At 75.5% G+C, this 18,951-nt stretch overlaps 2 protein-coding genes across 5 annotated transcripts; one reads left to right on the plus strand and one right to left on the minus strand.

Annotated features, from left to right (window-relative positions):
- Window positions 1-58: 58 nt before the first annotated feature.
- Window positions 59-9,722, plus strand: BBS1 (Bardet-Biedl syndrome 1). Its single transcript, XM_087773114.1, is given in 19 exon segments — window positions 59-173; window positions 312-379; window positions 976-1,010; window positions 1,449-1,562; window positions 1,564-1,731; window positions 1,845-1,891; window positions 2,240-2,278; window positions 2,755-2,771; window positions 2,774-2,826; window positions 3,312-3,440; window positions 4,049-4,155; window positions 5,546-5,666; window positions 6,321-6,479; window positions 7,086-7,155; window positions 7,704-7,856; window positions 8,449-8,561; window positions 8,738-8,872; window positions 9,046-9,126; window positions 9,498-9,722. Coding segments are annotated over 19 exon segments (1,716 nt in total). The 5' UTR covers window positions 59-153; the 3' UTR covers window positions 9,585-9,722.
- A 690-nt stretch (window positions 9,723-10,412) lies between these two features.
- Window positions 10,413-18,792, minus strand: MUS81 (MUS81 structure-specific endonuclease subunit). Of its 4 annotated transcripts, XM_087773116.1 has the most exons (15): window positions 18,067-18,792; window positions 17,848-17,971; window positions 17,123-17,190; window positions 16,819-16,890; window positions 16,612-16,670; window positions 16,383-16,508; window positions 15,931-16,011; window positions 14,799-14,905; window positions 14,005-14,105; window positions 12,669-12,785; window positions 11,986-12,081; window positions 11,413-11,532; window positions 10,879-10,982; window positions 10,706-10,789; window positions 10,414-10,615 (listed from the first exon to the last, which is right to left on the minus strand). In XM_087773116.1, the coding sequence occupies exons 1-15, from the start codon at window positions 18,205-18,207 to the stop codon at window positions 10,549-10,551; spliced, it is 1,467 nt and encodes a 488-aa protein (XP_087629242.1). In that variant the 5' UTR covers window positions 18,208-18,792; the 3' UTR covers window positions 10,414-10,548. The 4 variants fall into 4 exon arrangements, with proteins under 4 accessions (XP_087629244.1, XP_087629242.1, XP_087629243.1 ...); XM_087773117.1 differs by lacking the exon at window positions 11,413-11,532 and having other exon boundaries at window positions 10,416-10,615; XM_087773118.1 differs by lacking the exons at window positions 11,413-11,532; window positions 11,986-12,081 and having other exon boundaries at window positions 10,413-10,615.
- Window positions 18,793-18,951: the final 159 nt, after the last annotated feature.

Genomic DNA, 18,951 nt, shown 5'->3' on the forward strand with positions numbered 1-18,951 from the left:
GGGCTGGGTCCCGCCCTCCCGCAGCCAATGGGAGGGGGGCGGGGTCTGCGTTGCCAGGGCGATGGCGCTGGGGGGGGGGCGGAGTGGGCGGGGCGAAGCGCGCCCGCCGCGTCACTTCCGGGCGCGCCCTCCCGCTGTCGCCGTGGCAACGGGATGGCGGCGGCTGAGGAGAGGTGGGGGCGGGGCCGGGGTTTTGGGGGGGGGTTGGGGGGTTTTGGGGGGGGGTTGGGGGTTTTGGGGGGGTTGGGGGGTTTTTGGGGGGGTCCCGGCCGCCGGGGGGCCCCCCCCGACGCCTGGGTGCCCCCCCGCAGCGCTTCGCTCTGGCTGGAGGCCCACGATGATCCCTGGGCCGGGCTGCGCTCCTTCCCCGGCTGCATGGGTGAGGGGGGGCTCCGGGGGGGGGGGGGGGGGGGGGGGGAGGGGTCTCTAGGAGGGGGAGGGGGGAATCGGGGGGGGGAATCCTGGGGGGTCCCTAGGAGGGGGAGGGGGGGGTCTTCGTGGGGGGGAGGGGTCGCTATGGAGGGGGAGGGGTCTCTAGGAGGGGGAGGGGGGAATCCGGGGCGGGGGAGGGGTCGCGGGGGGGGGGGAATCCTGGGGGGTCCCTAGGAGGGGGAGAGGAGGGGGGTCTTCGTGGGAGGGAGGGGTCGCTATGGGGGGGAGGGAGGGGTCTTCCGGGGGGGAGGGGGGTCGCTATGGGGGGGAGGGGTCCCTAAGAAGGGGAGGGGGGCTCCTGGGGGGGAGGGGTCCCTAAGGGGGTGTGGGGGTCTCTGAGAGGGGGAGGGGAGGTCGCTGGGGGGGGGAGGGGTCTCCGGGTGGGGGAGGGGTCTCTATGAGGGGGAGGGGGAGGGGGGCTCTCGTAAGGGGAGGGGTCTCCTGGGGAGGAGTGGGGGGGGGGGGTCTCTTGGGGGGGAGGGGTCCCCTGGGGGGGGGAGGGGGGGCCCGGCCGCCTGGGTTCCCCCTGACCCCTCCCCCCAGCGCTGGCCGATCTGCACGGGGACGGGGACCACAAGGTGGGGGAGGGGGGTGCTGGGGGGGGGCACTGGGTGCTAGGGGGGCACTGGGAGGGGTCTGGGGGTCCCCAGGGTGCTGGGGGGGTCTGGGGGGGTCCCTGGGTGCTGGGGGGGGCACTGGGTGCTATGGGGGGTTCTGGGGGGTCCCCAGGGTGCTATGGGTGGTCTGGGGGGTCCCTTGGGTGCTGGGGGGGTCCCTGGGTGCTATGGGGGTCCCCAGGGTGCTATGGGTGGTCTGGGGGGGGGGGTCCCTGGGTGCTGGGGGGCACTGGGTGCTATGGGTGGTCTGGGGGGGTCCCTGGGTGCTGGGGGGTCTGGGGGGGTCCCTGGGTGCTGGAGGGGGGTCCCCGGGTGCTCTGGGGGGCTCCCCAGGGTGCTCGAGGGGGGGTGTCCCCCCATTACGCCCCTCCCCCCTCACCCCCCTCCCCCCCCCCCCAGCTGGTGGTGGGGATCCCCCGCGCCCCGGGGGGGCCGCTGCTGGCCGTGGTCCGCGGCGCCGGCGTCCTGACCACCTTGGCCTTGCCCGACGCCCCCGCGGGGGGGGGGGCTGTGGGGGCCGGCCCGTGGGGGGGGGGGGGGCCCGGGGGGGGCCCCCGCTTTGCTGGTGGCCGCCGGCCCCGCCCTCTACGTCTATAGGAACCTGCGCCCCTTCTATAAGTACTCCCTGCCCCCCCACCCCCCCCACCCCCTGGAGAGGGACCTCTGGCTGCAGGCTGCTCAGGTGAGGGTGCCCCCCCCAATGGGTGCCCCCCCCCCCCGGCACCCTTGGGTGCTGCTGGGCTCACCCTGACCCCCCCCCCCCCCCCCAATCGCGTTTTTGGGGGTCGCCCCTAGGATCGGATCGAGCCCGCGATGCTGAAGGAGATGCTGGAGGATTTGAGGTGGGGGGGGGGGCACCCTGATGGGGGGGGGGGGGGTCTGTGGGTGGGGGGGCACCCTGATGGGGAGGGGTCTGGGGGGGGGGGGGGCCACCCTGGGTCTCTTGGGGGGGTCCCCAAATGCCTGGGTCCCCTTGGGGGGCACCCTGAGTCCCTTGGGGGGGCACCCTGGGATCTTGGGGGGGGCACCCTGGGGGTCTGGGTCCCCTTGGGGGGGTCCCCAAATGCCTGGGTCCCTTGGGGGGTCCCTATGGATGCTGGGGTCCCCTGGGGGGCACCCTGGGGGCCTGGGTCCCCTTGGGGGGTCCCCAAATGCCGGGGTCCCTGACGGAGTGTTTGGGGGGGGGGCAGGGATAAGGCCGAGGTGCCCCTGACGGCGCAGTCGCTGCGGTGAGTTGGGTGCTGGGGGGGCTGGGGGGCCATGGGTGCTGGGGGGGCCATGGGTGCTGGGGGGGGGGCTGGGGGTCTATGGGGGGGTGCTGGGGGGGCCATGGGTGCTGGGGGGGGGCTGGGGGTCTATGGGGGGTGCTGGGGGGGCCATGGGTGCTGGGGGGGGGCTGGGGGTCTATGGGGGGTGCTGGGGGGGCCATGGGTGCTGGGGGGGCCATGGGTGCTGGGGGGGGGGCTGGGGGTCTATGGGGGGTGCTGGGGGGGCCATGGGTGCTGGGGGAGGGGGCTGGGGGTCTATGGGGGGTGCTGGGGGGGCCATGGGTGCTGGGGGGGGGGCTGGGGGTCTATGGGGGGTGCTGGGGGGGCCATGGGTGCTGGGGGGGCTGGGGGTCATGGGGGTGCTGGGGGGCCATGGGTGCTGGGGGGGGGTCCCGGGGGGGTGGGGGGTGCGATGTGTGCCCCCCGCCCCCCCCCAGGCTGCTGGCGCTGCCCCCCCCGCCCTGGCCCCTTTCGTGGAGCAGCACAAGGGGCGCCCGCTGCACCGCCAGGTGGGTGCCACCCCCCCCCGTGTCCCCCCCATGTCCCCCCGTGTCCCCCCCCGTCTCCTCCATCCCCCCCATGTCCCCCCTCGTGTCCCCCATGTCCCCCATGTCCCCCCGTCCCCCCCATTTCCCCCCTGTCCCCCCCTGTCCCCTCCCATGTCCCCTCTGTGTCCCCCATTGGGTCCCCCATGTCCGCCATTGTGGTCCCCCCGTGTCCCCCCCACGTCCCCCATCCCCCCGTGTCCCCACTGTCCCCTCATGTCCCCCGTGTCCCCCCCTGTGTCCTCCCCTGTGTCCCCCGTCCCCCCCATGTCCCCTCTGTGCCCCCCCGTCCCCCCCGTGTCCCCCCATGTCCCCCCTTGTCCCCCCATGTCCCCTCTGTGTCCTCCATTGTGTCCCCCCTTGTCCCCCCGTGTCCCCCCCTGTGTCCCCAATGTCCCCCCCCCCGTGTCCCCCGTGTCCCCCCCCCCGTGACCCGCTCTCCCCCGCAGACGGTGGTCACCTGCCTGGGGGCGCTGCCGCGGGGGGGCCCCGAGGGGACCCCCCCCTGCCCCGTGCTGGGCACCGAGGCCGGGGACGTCCTGGTGCTCGACCCCGAGGCCTTCACCCTCCTCTGCAAGGTGGGGCCCCCCCGGGACCCCCTGACCCCCCCAGGGACCCCCAGGGACCCCCCTGGACACCCTGACCCCCCCAGAGACCCCCCGGGACCCCCCCCGGGACCCCCCCAGACACCCTGACCCCCCCCGGGACCCCCAGGGACCCCTCCGGGACCCCCCCGGGACCCCCTGACCCCCTGTGACCTCCTTGGGGCCCCCCCAACCCCCTGGGACCCCCCCGGACTCCCTGACCCCCCCAGGGACCCCCGGGACCCCCCCGGGACCCTGTGACCCCCTTGGGACCCCCCAACCCCCTGGGACCCCCCGAACACCCTGACCCCCCCAGATGCCCTGGGACCCCCCCACCCCCCAGGACTGGGTGACCCCCATGGGTGCCCCCCACCACCAATTCCTACCCCCCTCAAGGGCTGGCTGCCCCCCAAGACCCTGATGGGTGCCCCCCCAGCACCCGTGGGTGCCCCCCCAAGGATCGGGTGCCCCTGTGACCCCCATGGGTGCTCCTCCCCCAAGGATTGGGTGCCCCCCCCAGGGCTGGGTGCCCCCCCGACCCCCATGGGTGCCCCCCCCAAGGATTGGGTGCCCCCCCGACCCCCATGGGTGCCCCCCCCCAGGGCTGGGTGCCGTCGCCCCCCGCCTTCGTGGTGCCGCGGGGCCCCGGGGACGGGCGCTGCCGCCTGGCGCTGGCCTGCAGGGACGGGAGCCTCTACGGCCTGCACCGGTGGGTGGGGGCCATGGGTGCTGGGGGGGCCATGGGTGCTGGGGGGGGGGCTATGGGTGCTGGGGGGGCCATGGGTGCTGGGGGGGGCCATGGGTGCTGGGGGGCCATGGGTGCTGGGGGGGCTATGGGTGCTGGGGGGCCATGGGTGCTGGGGGGGCCATGGGTGCTGGGGGGGCTATGGGTGCTGGGGGGGCCATGGGTGCTGGGGGGGCTATGGGTGCTGGGGGGAGCTGGGGGTGGGGGTGCAGGGGGGTGATGGGGGGAGGTTGGGGGTGCTGGGGCGTGGGGATGGGGTGTCAGGGTGCCGGGTGTTGGGGTGCAGCGTCAGGGTGTCAGGTGCGGTGTTGGGGTGTCAGGGTGCCGGGTGTCGGGGTGTTGGGTGTGGTGTTGGGGTGCCGGGTGTCAGGGTGCCGGGTGTCAGGGTGCCAGGTGTTGGGTGCGGTGTCAGGGTGTCGGGTGCAGTGTTGGGGTGCTGGGGTCGGGGTGTCGGGGTGTAGGGTGTGGTGTTGGGGTGTTGGGGTGTGGGGATGGGGTGCAGGGCGCGTGGTGTCGGGGTGTTGGGGTGCAGCATCAGGGTGTTGAGCGCGGTCTTGGGGTGTCGGGGCGTTGGGTGCGGGGTTGGGGTGTTGGGTGTCGTGGTGGGAGGGTGTTGGGTGCAGTGTTGGGGTGTCAGGGTGCTGGGTGTTGGGGTGTTCAGGTCCGGAGTGTCGGGGTGTTGGGTGTCGTGGTGGGGTGCAGGGTGTCAGGGTGCCAGGGTGTTGGGTGCAGTGTTGGGGTACCAGGTGTTGGGTGTGGTGTCGGGGTGTAGGTTGCGATGTTGGGGTGTCAGGGTGCCAGGTGTTGGGGTGCCGGGTGTCGGGGTGCAGTGTTGGGGTGCTGGGGGCCGGGTGTTGGGGTGTAGGGTGCAGTGTTGGGGTGCCGGGTGTCGGGGTGCAGTGCCATGTGTGGGGTGCGGTGTTGGGATGTTGGGTGTAGGGTCAGGGTGTTGGGGTGCCGGGTGTTGGGTGAGGTGTCAGGGTGCTGGGTGTTGGGGTGCCAGGTTTTGGTGTGCCGGGTGTTGGGTGCAGTGTTGGGGTGTAGGATGCGGTGTTGTGGTGCTGGGTGTCAGGGTGCCGGGTGTTGAACGCGGTGTTGGGGTGCCGGGTGTTGATGTGGGGGGCTGGGTGCGGTGTTGGGGTGCCGGGTGTCAGTGTGGGGGTGTTGGAGTGCCGGGTGTGGTGTTGGGGTGCGGGGTGCGGTGTTGGGGTGTCGGTGTGGGGGTGTAGGGGGTCCGGGTGTGGTGTTGGGGTGCCGGGTGTTGGTGTGGGGGTGTTGGGGTGCTGGGTGCGGTGTCGGGGTGGGGGTGCCGGGCGTCCGGGTGCGGTGTTGGGGTGCAGCCCGTCCCCCCCAGGACGCGGGGGCGGGGGCGGGTGCTGGCGGCGCTGGGCTCCCGCCCCGTGGGGCTGCTGGCCCAGGACGGGGGGCTACTGGCCGCCGCCGCCGAGGGCTCCCTGCAGGCCTTCACCCCCCAGGTGACCCCCGCGCCCCCCGCGACCCCCCACAACCCCCCGGGACCCCTGCGATTGATGGGACCCCCCCGGACCCCCAGGACCCTGTGGGACCCCTGGGATCGATGGGACCCCCCGGAGACCCCTAAGACCCCCAGGCCCCCCAACCCCCAGGGGACCCCCCTCGGGACCCCCTAAACCCCCTCAGGACCCCCCCCAGGGACCCTCTGAGCCCCCCAGGACCCCCTGAGCCCCCCAGGGCCCCCCCAGGACCCCCTGACCCCCCCCAGCCCCCTAGGACCCCCTGTGCCCCCTAGGGACCCCCAGGCCCCCTGACCCCCCCAGGAACCCCCCAGCCCCCCTAGGGACCCCCTGACCCCTCCAGGACCCCCCAGGACCCCCTGACACCCCCCAGCCCCCCTAGGACCCCCCTGTGCCCCCCTAGGGACCCCCCTGACCCCCCAGCTCCCCTGAGCCCCCCAGGACCCCCTGCCCCCCCAGCACCCCCTGAGCCCCCCAGCCCCCCCCAGGACCCCCCTGTGCCCCCCAGGACCCCCCAGGGATCCTCTAGACCCCCCCCAGCCCCCCTCGCCCCCCCCCCCCCCCCCAAGGACCCCCTGCCCCTCCCCCCCCTGCCCCTCCCCCCCCGCCTCTGACCCCCCCCGCCCCCCCCCCCAGGGCCGGCGCCTGTGGGTGCTGCGGCTGCCCGGGGGGGTGACGGCGCTGGCGGGGGGGGCCCTGCCCGGGCGGGGGCTGGGGGCCGCGCTGCTGGCGCTGGAGACCCGCGAGCTGCGCCTCTACCGCGGGCGCACCCTGCTCTGCGTCCTGCGCACCCAGGTGGGCACCCAGCACCCCCAAACCCCCCGGGACCCCCCCGGGACCCCCAACCCCCCCAGGACCCCTGGGACCCCCCCAGGGACCCCCCCCCCCCCAGCCCTGGGTGCTGCTCTGCGTCCTGCGCACCCAGGTGGGCACCCCCCACCCTGGGACCCCCAGACCCCCTGGGACTCCCCCCCTTGCACCCCCCAGGGACCCCCTGGGACCCCTCTGGATCCCCCGGGACCCCCCCACCCAGGGACCCCCCCAACCCCCCCCCCCCCCGAGACCCGCAAACCCCTGGGACCCCCACCCCCCCACCCCTGGGTGCTGCTCTGCGTCCTGCGCACCCAGGTGGGCCCCCCCACGCTGGGACCCCCCCCCCCCACCCTGTGGGATCCCCCCCCCCCCCGGAACCCCCAGGAACACACACCCCCCCCGGGGACCCCCCGGGACCCCTGGGACTCCCCCCCCCCCCCCCCCGTTGCACCCCCCCCCCCAGGGACCCCCTGGGACCCCCCTGGATCCCCTGCCCCCCCCCCCCGTGGGACCCCCGAGACCCCCCACCCTGGGACCCCCAGCGACCCCCCCACCCCCCCCGCCCCCCCCGACGCCCGGGTGCCGCAGGAGGTGGTGACGGGTCTCTGCTTCGGGCGCTACGGGCGGGAGGACGGCACCCTCATCACCACCACCCGCGGTGGGTGCGGGGCACCCATGGGGGCTGGGGGGCACCCATGGGGGGGTGGGGGCTGGGGGGTGCCCTACGGGTGCTCTGGGGTCAGTGGGGGGCACCCATGGGTGCTGGGGGGGACTGGGGGGTGCCCTATGGGTGCTATGGGGTCAGTGGGGCACCCACGGGTGCTGTGGGGCTGGGTGCTGTGGGGTCAGTGGGGCACCCATGGGTGCTGGGGGGTGCCCTGTGGGTGCTGTGGGGCTGGGTGTTATAGGGTTGGGGGGCACCCATGGGTGCTCTGGGGTCAGTGGGGGGCACCCATGGGTGCTGGGGGGCTGGGTGCTGTGGGGTTGGGGGGGCACCCATGGGTGCTGGGGGGCGCCCTGTGGGTGCTATGGGGTCAGTGGGGGGCACCCATGGGGGCTGGGGGGGGGCTGGGGGGTGCCCTATGGGTGCTATGGGGTCAGTGGGGCACCCACGGGTGCTGGGGGGTGCCCTGTGGGTGCTGTGGGGCTGGGTGCTGTGGGGTTGGGGGGCACCCATGGGTGCCGTGGGGCTGACGCTCGCGGCAGGGGGGGCGCTGTCCATCCGGATGCTGCGCCGGCGGGCGGAGCTGGGGGCCACCCTTGGGTGCTCCCCCCCCGCCCCCAGTCCCCGCCTGCCCCTCCCCCCCCGCACCCGCCTCTTCGTCGACCGGGCGCTGCGGGAGCGCGAGGACGCCCCCCGTGAGTGGGGGAGGGGGCCCCCGGGGGGGGGGGGGGGGGGGATGGGCACCTATGGGGTGGGGTGGGGTTCTGGGGGGGAGGGGGGAACCCATGGGGGTAGAGGGGGGATGGGCATCCATGGGGGAGGGGCGTTCTGGGGGGAGGGGGCACCCATGGGGGGGATGGGGGATGGGCACCTATGGGGTGGGAGTGAGGGGGGATGGGCACCCATGGGGGGTGCTATGGGGGAGGGGGCACCCATGGGGGGGATGGGCACCTATGAGGTGGGGGTGGGGTTCTGGGGGGGAGGGGGGCACCCAGGGGGGGGGGTGAGGCGGTGGGGGAGGGGGCACCCATGGGGGTAGAGGGGGGGATGGGCACCCATAGGGGCTGCTGGGGGGGGGGTGGGGCTCTAGGGGGAGGGGGGCACTCATAGGGGTGGGGGGGATGGGCACCTATTGGGGGGTTTCTGGGGGGAGGGGGGCACCCATGGGGGGATGGGGGGGATGGGCACCCATGGGGGGTGGGGTTCTGGGGGGAGGGGGCACCCATGGGGTGGGGGTGGGGCTCTATGCCCCCCCGCCCCGCCCCCATGGATGCCCCTCCCCCCCAGGGATGCACGGCTGCTTCCAGCGGGCGCTGGGGGGGCTGCGGCAGGGGGCCGCGCGCGGCCGGGCCCGGGCCCGCGGCGGGGGGGAGGGGCCCCCCATCGCCCTGACCGCCAGCGTGAGTGGGGGAGGGGCCCAGGGGTGGGGGAGGGGCCCGGGGGTGGGGGCACCCAACAGCTTGTTTCCCCTGGGGGGGGGGCACCCAACGCCCTGGGTCCCTCTGGGGGGGAGGGGTGGGGGATGGGGGATGTGGGATGGGGGGGGGGTCGCTGACCGCCCCTCCCCCCCCCGCAGGTGCAGGGCCTGGGCCCCCGCCTGCGCCTCACCCTGCGCCTGCGGCTGCCCGGGGGGGGCCCCCCCGCCCCCGACCTCCTCCTGCTGCTGCGCTGCCACCCCTCCCCCCGCCGCCTCCAGCCCCCCTGCATCAAGGTAAGCCCCTCCCCCCACCGCACACCCCCCATGGGGCTCCCTGCCCCCCCCCGCGCACCCCAATAACCCCTCGGAGGGGGGCCCTGACCCCTCCCCCACCCCCACCCCCCAATCTTGGGGACCCCCCCCCCGGGCCCCCCCCCCCCCCCCCCCAGATCTCCCCTCCCCCCCAGGTGCCGCTGCTGGTGCCGGGGCTGAGCTACGTGGTGGGGACCTGGCTGGAGCTGGGGGCCGCCCCCCCGGGGCGCCTGCAGGTGAGGGGGGGCTGCCCCATGGATGGGGGGCTGCCCCATAGCGGGGGAGGGGCTGAGCCATAGTGGGGAGCCTGACCCATAGCGGGGGGGGGGGTCTGCCCCATGGATCGGGGGGCTGCCCCATAGCGGGGGTGGGGAGGCTGCCCCATAGCTGGGAGGCTGCCCCATAGCGGGGGTGGGGGGGCTGCCCCATAGCCGGGGGGGGCTGACCTATAGATACGGGGGAGCTGCCCCATAGCGGGGGGCTGCCCCATAGCGGGGGGGCTGCCCCATAGTGGGGGGGGGGCTGCCCCATAGATACAGGGCTACCCTGTAGTTTGGGTGCTGCCCCCCAGGCGGGTGCTGCCCCCCAAATGGGTGCTGCCCCCCAGGTGCTGGTGCTGCGCCGGGGCTGGGAGTCGCCGCTGCTGACGGCCCAGGTCGGGCTCCCCCCCCCCGGGGCGCTGGCACCCGCCTGAGCGGCCCCGCCCCCGTCACCCGTGTCACCGTCACCCGCGACACCGTCACCCGCGTCACCGCCGTCACCCGCGTCACCGGCACCCAGCACCGCCGGCACCGTCCTGTGTCACCAGCACCGGTGTCACCGTCACCGGTGTCACCAGCACCTGCCATTGTCACCCGTGTCACCCTGTCACCGCCACCCAACCGTGGCACCGTCCCACTTGTCACCCTTGCCCTGTCACCAGTCCCCGTGTCACCATCACCGCTGTCGCCCTCACCGTGTCACCGAGGCACCCGTCACTCGTCGGTGTCACCGTCTGTCACCAGCACCCATCGTTGTCACCTGTGTCACCCTCACCCCTGACACCGGTGTCACCCTCACCCCTGTCACCGTCACCGGTGTCACCAGTACCCATCACTGTCACCGGTGTCACCCTCACCCTGTCACCATCACCGGTGTCACCAGCACCCGTCGCCCACGTCACCCTCACCCCTGCCACTGTCACCCTGACCTGTGTCACCGTCACCCGTGTCACCGTCACCCCGTCCCCGTGGTGTCACCGTGTGTGTGTCCCCCCCGTAATAAAGCTCCTGGTGCTGCAGCCGCCTTTATTGGGGGGGGGGGGGCGAGGTGACGGGGGGTTGACAGGGGGTGACAAGGGGGTGACAGATGGGTGACAACGGGGTGAACAGAGGGTGACAAGGGGTGATGGAGGGGTGACGGGGGGGTGACAGAAGGTGACAATGGGGTGACAAGGGGGTGACAGGGGGGTGACAGGGGGGTGACAGGGGGTGACGGGGGGTGACAGGGGGTGACAGGGGGTGACGGGGGGTGACAGGGGGTGACAGGGGGGTGACAGGGGGTGACGGGGGGTGACAGGGGGTGACAAGGGGGTGACGGGGGGTGACGGGGGGTGACGGGGGTGACAGGGGGGTGACGGGGGGTGACAGGGGGTGCCGGGGTGCGGGTGGGTGCCGCGCTCAGGGCAGGGGCCCCGCGGTGCCGTAGAGCCGGGCCAGCGAGCGGCTGAGGGAGGGGGCCAGGTTCCTGGGGGGGGGGAGAGGGAGGTGGGTTAGGGCCCCAGGGGTAGGGGGTGGGGGCACCCATGGGTGCCGGGGGGGGGGTGGGGGGTCTCACCTGCGGAGGGGGCCGCACTGGATGGTGCTGAGCAGCCCCTCGCGCTGCCGGGGGTCGGGGCAGCGGCTGTAGGCGGCCATGAGGCTGCGGGGGAGGGGGGGGGTTGGGTGGGTGGGGGGCACCCACGGGGCCCCCCCCCCCCAATCCCCCTCCCCCTCCCCCGTCGCCGGTACCTGGGGGGGGTGGGGAAGCGGCGCAGGATGGCGGCCGCCCTGCCCCCGCCCAGCCCCCCCAGCTGCAGCAGCTGCCGCGCGAAGACGTCGCCCACGGTCTGCGCCTGGGGGGGAGGGGAAAAGGGGGTGAGGGGGGGACCCCAAAACACCCCCCCCCTTGGGTACCCTGCCCCCCCCCCGGCAGCACCCCCCCAACCCCTCAGGGGGACCCCCCGTCCCCCTCCCCCACCCTCCAAGGACCCCCCAGACCCCCCGGTGGACCCCTTTGCCCCCCCCATCCCCCCCAATCCACTTGGGACCCCCCATCCCCCCTGGAGACCCCCCCCCCCCTTTGGGGCCCCCCCTCCCCCTGGGACCCCCCATCCCCCCGATTCCCCCTGTGCCCCCCCACCCCCCCCTTGGGGACCCCCCCCAGATCCCCCCACCCCCTCCTTTGGGGACCCCCCCCCCAGATCCCCTTTGGGGACACACCCCCCCAGATCCCCTTGGGGACCCCCCACCCCCCTTTGGGGACCCCCCTTGCCCCTCCCCCACCTGCCCCTTGCCCCCCGCCGCCCGCAGCCGGGGGAAGGGCAGGAGGGCGCAGGGGCCCCCGGGGGCCTCGGGGGGGCCCCGGCCGGTGACGTCCCCCCCCCACGCCCGCAGCACCCGGCCCTGGGGGGGAGAAGGGGGGGGGCGGTCAGGGACCCCCGGCACCCCCCATGGCCCCTCCCCCCACCCCCGTGTCCCCATCTCCCCCATCCCCCCCATCCCCCCGTGCCTCCCCATCCCCCCCCGTGTCCCCCCCATCCCCCGTGTCCCCATGTCCCCCCCAGCCCCCCAGCCCCCCGTCCCCCCAATGTCCCTGTGTCCCCATCCCCCCGTGTCCCCATGTCCCCCCCAGCCCCCCCATGTCCCCATCCCCCCCGTGTCCCCATCCCCCCCGTGTCCCCATCCCCCGCCATGTCCCCCCATCCCCCATCGTGTCCCCATGTCCCCCCCATCCCCCCAGTCCCCCCATCCCCCCCATGTCCCCATCCCCCCCGTGTCCCCATCACCCGCCGTGTCCCCATGTCCCCCCATGTCCCCATCCCCCCCGCGCCCCCCCGTGTCCCCCCCATCCCCCACCCCGTAGCGCCGCCGCAGCTGCCCCCCCAGCGCCCGCAGGAAGGCGGCCGAGTCCCGGGGTCCCCCCGTCCGCTTCACGAAGAAACCGTCCACCACCTGGGGGGGGGGAGGGGCCCTGAGACCCCGCCCCTCCCCCCCCACCCCCCCCCCCCCTCGGGGCCCCCCCCCCCCAGGCCCTTGGGTGGGGGGGATGGCCCGGGGGGGGATGGCCCGGGGGGGGGGGCCAGGGGTGCTGGGGGAGGGGGGGTCCCTGGGGGTCCCACGGGTGCTGGGGGGGCCCGTGGGTGCTGGGGGGTCCCCGGGGGTCCCATAGGTGCTGGAGGGGTCCCATGGGTGGGGGGGATCCCTGGGGGGTCCCATGGGTGCTGGGGGGTCCCCGGGGGTCCCATAGGTGCTGGAGGGGTCCCATGGGTGGGGGGGGATCCCAGGGGGTCCCATGGGTGCTGGGGGGTCCCATGGGTGCTGGGGGTCCCTGGGGGTGCCATGGGGGGAGGGGGTCCCATGGGTGGGGGGGTCCCGTGGGTGGGGGGTCCCTGGGGGGTCCCATGGGTGCTGGGGGGGGTCCCACGGGTGGGGGGGTCCCCGGGGGTCCCGTGGGTGGGGGGGTCCCGTGGGTGGGGGGTCCCTGGGGGTCCCGTGGGTGGGGGTCCCGTGGGTGGGGGGGTCCCGTGGGTGGGGGGTACCTGGGTGCTGGCGGCGGCCTGGCGCAGGATGGAGAGGGGGAGGGGCAGCCGCTCGCCCCTCCGCGGCTCCTCCAGTAGGTAAACGGGCTGGCGCAGCCCACAGCGGCCCAGCCGGAACTGGGGGCACCCCAGTCCCCCCCAGTCACCCCCACTGCCCCCCCAGTAACCCCCAGTCCCCCCAATCACCCCCAGTGCCTCCCCAGTAACCCCCAGTCCCCCTCAGTGCCCCCAGTCACCCCCAGTACCCCCAGTGCTCCTCAGTAACCCCCAGTGCCCCCAGTCACCCCTAATGCCTCCCAGTAGCCCCCAGTGCCCCCCAGTCCCACCCAATGCCTCCCAGTCAGCTCCAGTGCCCCCAGTCACCCCCAATGTCCCCCAGTCACCTCCAGTGCCCCCCACTCCCCCCCCGTGCCCCCCAGTGACCCCGGTCCCCCTCAGTAACCCCCAGTGCCCCCCCTCACCCCCCGTCACCCCAGTAATCCCCAGTCCTCTCCCCGTTCCCCCCAACCCCCCATGCCCCGCTTCTCCCGTCCCTCCCCGTGCCCCCAGTCCCCCTAGTTTCTCCCAGTAATCCCCAGTCCCCTCCTGGTCCCTCCAGACCCCCATTTCTTTACCTACCCAGTCCCTCCCAGTTCCTCCCAGTGCCCCCCAGTCCCTCCAGACCCCCACTCCCCCAGTTCCCTCCAGTCTCCCCCAGTCCCTCCCAGTGCTCCCAGTGCCCCCCAGTCCCTCCAGACCCCCACTCCCCCAGTCTCCCCCAGTCCCTCCCAGTGCTCCCAGTCCCTCCCAGTTCCTCCCAATGCCCCCCAGTCCCTCCAGCCCCCCACCCCTCCAGTCCCCCCAGTTCCTCCCAGTGCCCCCCAGTCCCTCCACCCCTCCACTCCCTCACCCCCCAGTCCCTCCCAGTGCTCCCAGTCCCTCCCAGTTCCTCCCAGTCCCTCCAGACCCCCACTCCCCCAGTCCCCCCCAGTCTCCCCCAGTCCCTCCCAGTTCCTCCCAGTCTCCCCCAGTCCCTCCAGGTCCCCACTCCCCCACCCCCCAGTCCCCGCCAGTCTCCCCCAGTCCCTCCCAGTTCCTCCCAGTGCCCCCCAGTTCCTCCAGACCCCCACCCCCCAGTCTCCCCCAGTCCCTCCAGGCCCCCACTCCCCCACCCCCCAGTCCCTCCCAGTGCTCCCAGTCCCTCCCAGTTCCTCCCAGTGCCCCCCAGTCCCTCCAGACCCCCACTCCCCCACCCCCCAGTCCCTCCCAGTGCTCCCAGTGCTCCCAGTTCCTCCCAGTGCCCCCCAGACCCCCACTCCCCACCCCCCCCAGTCCCTCCCAGTGCTCCCAGTCCCACCTTCTGCTCCCGGTACCGCCCGTCGCTCAGGCTGTTAACCAGATCCGCCGCCGCCTTTCGCTCCACCACCACGTCCAGCACCAGCTCCCGGGGGGGGCGCCCTGGGGGCGGGGCCAGCGCTTAGCCACGCCCAACGACCACGCCCACACCCCCGACCACACCCAACCACCAGAATGCGTGGGGGAGCTCGGGGGGGGGCGGGGCCAGCATCTGGCCCTGCCCCTGACTTCACCTCCATTTCCATGGGGGGCGGAGTCCGTGCATGGCCCCGCCCCCAGCACCACACCCACCCCCAGGTCCTGGGGCAGGGCCCCGCCCACCGAGCGTGGCCCCACCAAGAGGGTGGCTCCACCCACCGAGCCCACCCCCCAGCTGCATGGGGTGGAGTCAGCACCTGGCCCCGCCTGCTGACCGTGGCCCCGCCCACCAAGCCCACCCCACCCACCCCAGCTGCATGGGGGGTGGAGACAGTGCCTGGCCCCGCCCCTGCCCTACACACCGACTGTGGCCACGCCCAATCCAGCGATTGGGGGCCAGCCCCTGGGCATGGCCAGCACTTGGCCACACCCCCAACCACCCCAGCCCCACCCCCTCTTCCACCCCATGCCCACCAGCGGCTTGGCCCCGCCCCCACCCCCCCGTCTGTAGCCACGCCCACCCCAGCGATGGGGGGCCAGGCCCTGGGCGTGGTCAGCACTTGGCCACGCCCCTCCACCCTCTCTCCCACCCCGTGCCCCCCAGCAGCTCTGCCCCGGCCCCGCCCCTGCCCCCGCCCACGCCTAAGCCCCGCCCACCTGCGGGCGGGTCCCGCTCGCGGGCCACCCAGAGGAAGTCGCCGACGGGGAGGCGGCGCAGGCTCAGGGGCCCCCGGCCCCGCAGCAGCGAGGGGAGGGGGGCGGCCCTGGGGGGGGGCGTCAGGGGGGACATTGGGGGGTGGGGGGACACGGGGGGGGGGGGGTGGGGATGGGGGGATGGGGGGGACATGGGGGTGCGGGGGGACCCGGGAGGGGGCGGGGATGGGGGGATGGGGGGGACATTGGGGGGGTGGGGGGACACGGGGGGGCGGGGGGGTGGGGATGGGGGGATGGGGGGGACATGGGGGGGGCGGGGGGACCCGGGAGGGGGCGGGGATGGGGGGATGGGGGGGACATTGGGGGGTGGGGGGACACGGGGGGGCGGGGGGTGGGGATGGGGGGATGGGGGGGACATGGGGGGCGGGGGGACCCGGGAGGGGGCGGGGATGGGGGGATGGGGGGGACATTGGGGAGGTGGGGGGACACGGGGGGCGGGGGGTGGGGATGGGGGGATGGGGGGGACATGGGGGGCGGGGGGACCCGGGAGGGGGCGGGGATGGGGGGATGGGGGGGACATTGGGGGGTGGGGGGACACGGGGGGGCGGGGGGGTGGGGATGGGGGGATGGGGGGAACATGGGGGGGGGCGGGGGACCCGGGAGGGGGCGGGGATGGGGGGATGGGGGGGACATTGGGGAGGTGGGGGGACACGGGGGGGGCGGGGGGGTGGGGATGGGGGGACATGGGGGGGGTGGGGGGACCCGGGAGGGGGTGGGGATGGGGGGATGGGGGGGACATGGGGGGTGGGGGGACACGGGGGGGCACGGGGGGACATTGGGGACGGGGGGAGGGCCGGTGTGGGGGATGGGGGACAGGGGGGCCATAGGGACGTGGGGACGTGGGGGATGGGGGGACTTCGGGGATGGGGGGACGTGGGGGGACACAGGGGGACGGGGGGGGATGGGGGGACATTGGGGGGGCCAGGGGACACGGGGGGGGGATGGGGACATGGGGGGGCGGCAGGGAGACCCCTGGGATGGGGGGGCAGGGACACGGGGGGGGATGCGGACACCCCACGGGGGGGGAGGGGGATCCTGGGGGGAGGGGAGGGGGGAGGGGGGAGGGGCCAGGCACCCATTGGCCTCGGTGACGTCAGCGCAGAGGATGATGTCAAACTCGCCCGGGCGCAGCTCGAACTCCAGCTCGGGGGCGGCCCTGGGGGGGGGGGGGGCCCAGGCGTCCGGGGGGCCCCTCCCCCCATGGGGCCCCCGCCCCCCCCCCCAAGGGACCCCCTCCCCCAGGGTGAACCCAGCCCCTCCCCCCCCAAGGGGACCCAGCCCCTCCCCCCCCGGGAACCACCCCTTTCCCTCCCCCACAGAGGGGGCCCAGCCACCAAGGGGTGCCCCCCCCCCCCAGGGACCCCCCCCCGGGTGGCCCCACCCCCTCCCCCCCCAGGGGACCCAGCCCCTCCCCCCCAGGGATCCCCCCCGGGTGGATCCAGCCCCTCCCCCCCAGGGGACCCAGCCCCTCCCCCCCCCCCAGGGATCCCCCCCCCCGCCCCCCCCCCGGGGACCCCGGTGACTCACGGGGGGGGCTCCTCCCCCTCCCCCACCAGGGGGGGCTCCTCGCTCCCCGGGGGGAGGGGCGGGGCTTCCAGGGCTGCAGCAGCCAATCGCTGGGCCAGGCTTTCACCACGTGGGGTCAGCGAGTACCTGGGAGGGGGAGGGGAGGGGACACAGGAGTTTGGGGGCACCCAGGGGTGCCCCTCCCCCCCCCGGGGGACCCCGGCCCCTCCCCCCCGCCCCGCTCTCCTACCGTGGGGGGCGGCCGCGCCGCTGCAGCAGATCCCGGCGGAGGAGGGAGCCCAGGGCTGCCTGGGGGGGGGGGGGGAAGGAGGCGGAGCTAGCGCGAAGCCCCTCCCCCACCCCCCCCATTGAGAGGGGGAGAGACTGGGGGGGGAGGGGCGCTGGGAAATGGCCCCCGCTGCCCCCGTTCACTCTGGGCCCTACTGAGGGTGCTCACCGGGGCCAGGGGGCGGTTGCAGAGGGGCTGGGCCTGGTGCAGAAGCTCCGCCTCTGGGAGGGGCTCGGCGCTCTGGGGGTGGGGCTTAAGGTGAGCAGGGGGGAGGGGGGAGTGGGCCACACCCAGGCACCCCGGCCCCTCCCCCGCTCACCTGGCGCAGGGTCAGCAGGAGGGCGTGGGCCGCCGAGCGGGGGAGGGGCCGGTAGTCCCGGGGGGCGGCGCTGTGGGGGGGAGGGGCGGGATGTGGCATCATCTGGGGGGAGGGGCCCAGGCATCTGGGCAGGGGGGAGGGGAGGACACTCACCGTGGGCGGGGCCAAGGGGCTCTCCCGGCCCTGCCCCTCCGAGGGGGGGGTGGGGGGGAGGCCTTGCTCTGGGGGTGGGGGATGATATGCAAATCAGCATGCAAATGAGCAGAGGGAATGGTATGCAAATCAAGGGCAGCCTGGGTAATGCCCCCAGGCCCTGCCCACCCCCAGGCCCCGCCCCTCCCTTAGGGTCCCACCCCCACGGGGCTGCCACGCCCACCCAGACCCCGTCCACCTCAAGCCCCGCCCCCTCCAAGGCCACACCCCTGCTCTTTAAGGCTCCGCCCCACCCCAAGCGCCACCAACACCCCAAACCCCGCCCACCCGAAGCTCTGCCCCACATGAGACCACACCCCCTCACCTACCCATGCCCCGCCCAACCCAAGCCTCGCCCCGACAGCTCCACCCCACCCCAAGCCCCGCCCCCTGTCGCGCTGCCCCACCCACCCCCAGACCCCGCCCACACCGAGGCTCCACCCCCACAAGCACCACCCATTCCCAGAGCCCCACCCACCAGAAAAGCCCCACCCTATGCGAGGCCCCGCCCCCTCCCGCAGCGACCCCTCGGGTGGCCGCGCCTTCCCCAAAGCCCCGCCCCCCGAAGCCCCGCCCCACCCGAGGCCACGCCCCATCCCAGACCCCCTCCCACATTCGCAGTGACCCCTTACATGGCCGCGCCCCCAGCCCCGCCCCCTAAAGCCCCGCCCCCAAGCCCCGCCCACCGGCGCGGTGCTGCCGCAGGCGTTGGTCGAGGCGGCGGCAGAGGGCGGGGCCGAAGTGACGCAAGATGGCGGCCGCCCGCCCCGAGCGCAGCCGCAGCGGGAACCGGGCGAGGGAGCGCAGGGCCTGGGGGGGGAGGGGCACGGGCTGGGACCCCGCCCCTCCCCTCCTCCCCCCGGAGGGACCCCTCCCCCCGCCCCTCCCCCCCCCCCCGCACCCACCCGCTCGTAGGCGCCTCTCGCGCGCGTCCCGGCGGCCTCGTCCCGCCACTGCCGCAGCCAGCGCGTGAAGAGGGGGTTGGGGGGGGGGCGGGGGCGGCGGCGGCGGCGGGGGGGGGAGGGGGAGGGGGGGGCCTCCGGCATGGCGAGGGCACCGGCGCGGCGGCCACCGCCCACCCGGAAGCGCTCCCTCACGCGGCGCGGCTGCGCTGGGCCGCCGGGAGGATCCGCTCAGCTGCTCTGGAGGACTCCTGCCTTTTCCCCTGCCACTCTAGGCCGCCAGGAGGCCCCTCTTGGCTGCTCTGGAGGACCCACTCAGCTGCTCGGGAGGACTCGCGGCCGCTCTGGGCAGCCGGGAGGATCCGCTCGGCTGCTCTGGAGGACTCCTGCCTCCCCTGCCGCTCTGGGCCACTGGGAGGACCCACTCGGCTGCTCTGGAGGCCCCGCTCATCTGCTCTGGAGGACTCGCGGCCGCTCTAGGCCCCTGGGAGGCCCTGCTCGGCTGCTCTGGAGGACCCACTCAGCCGCCCGGGAGGACTCGCTGCCACTCTAGGCCATCAGGAGGACCCGCTCAGCTGCTCTGGAGGACTCGCTGCCACTCTAGGCCACCAGGAGGACCCGCTCAGCTGCTCTGGAGGATTCGCGGCCGCTCTGGAGAGCCTGGAGGCTCCACTCATCTGCCCTGGAGGACTCGCGGCCGCTCTAGGCCGCCGGGAGGCCCCGCTCGGCTGCTCTGGAGGCCTCGCTGCCCCTCGGCGCCCCCCTCCCCCCCTCGGGTGTCCCTCCCCTCCCCCCTCCCCTCCCCTCCCCCCCCGGGCGGGGCCGGCTCCGGCACAGCAAAACCTTTATTGTTTAGAAAACCCTTTTACAAACAAATTCCGGGGTGGG

This window comes from Nipponia nippon, unplaced genomic scaffold, assembly GCF_047370975.1.
Source record: "Nipponia nippon isolate SJK-2023a ecotype South Korea unplaced genomic scaffold, ASM4737097v1 scaffold_38, whole genome shotgun sequence".
In the NCBI taxonomy this organism is placed as follows: Eukaryota; Metazoa; Chordata; class Aves; order Pelecaniformes; family Threskiornithidae; genus Nipponia; species Nipponia nippon.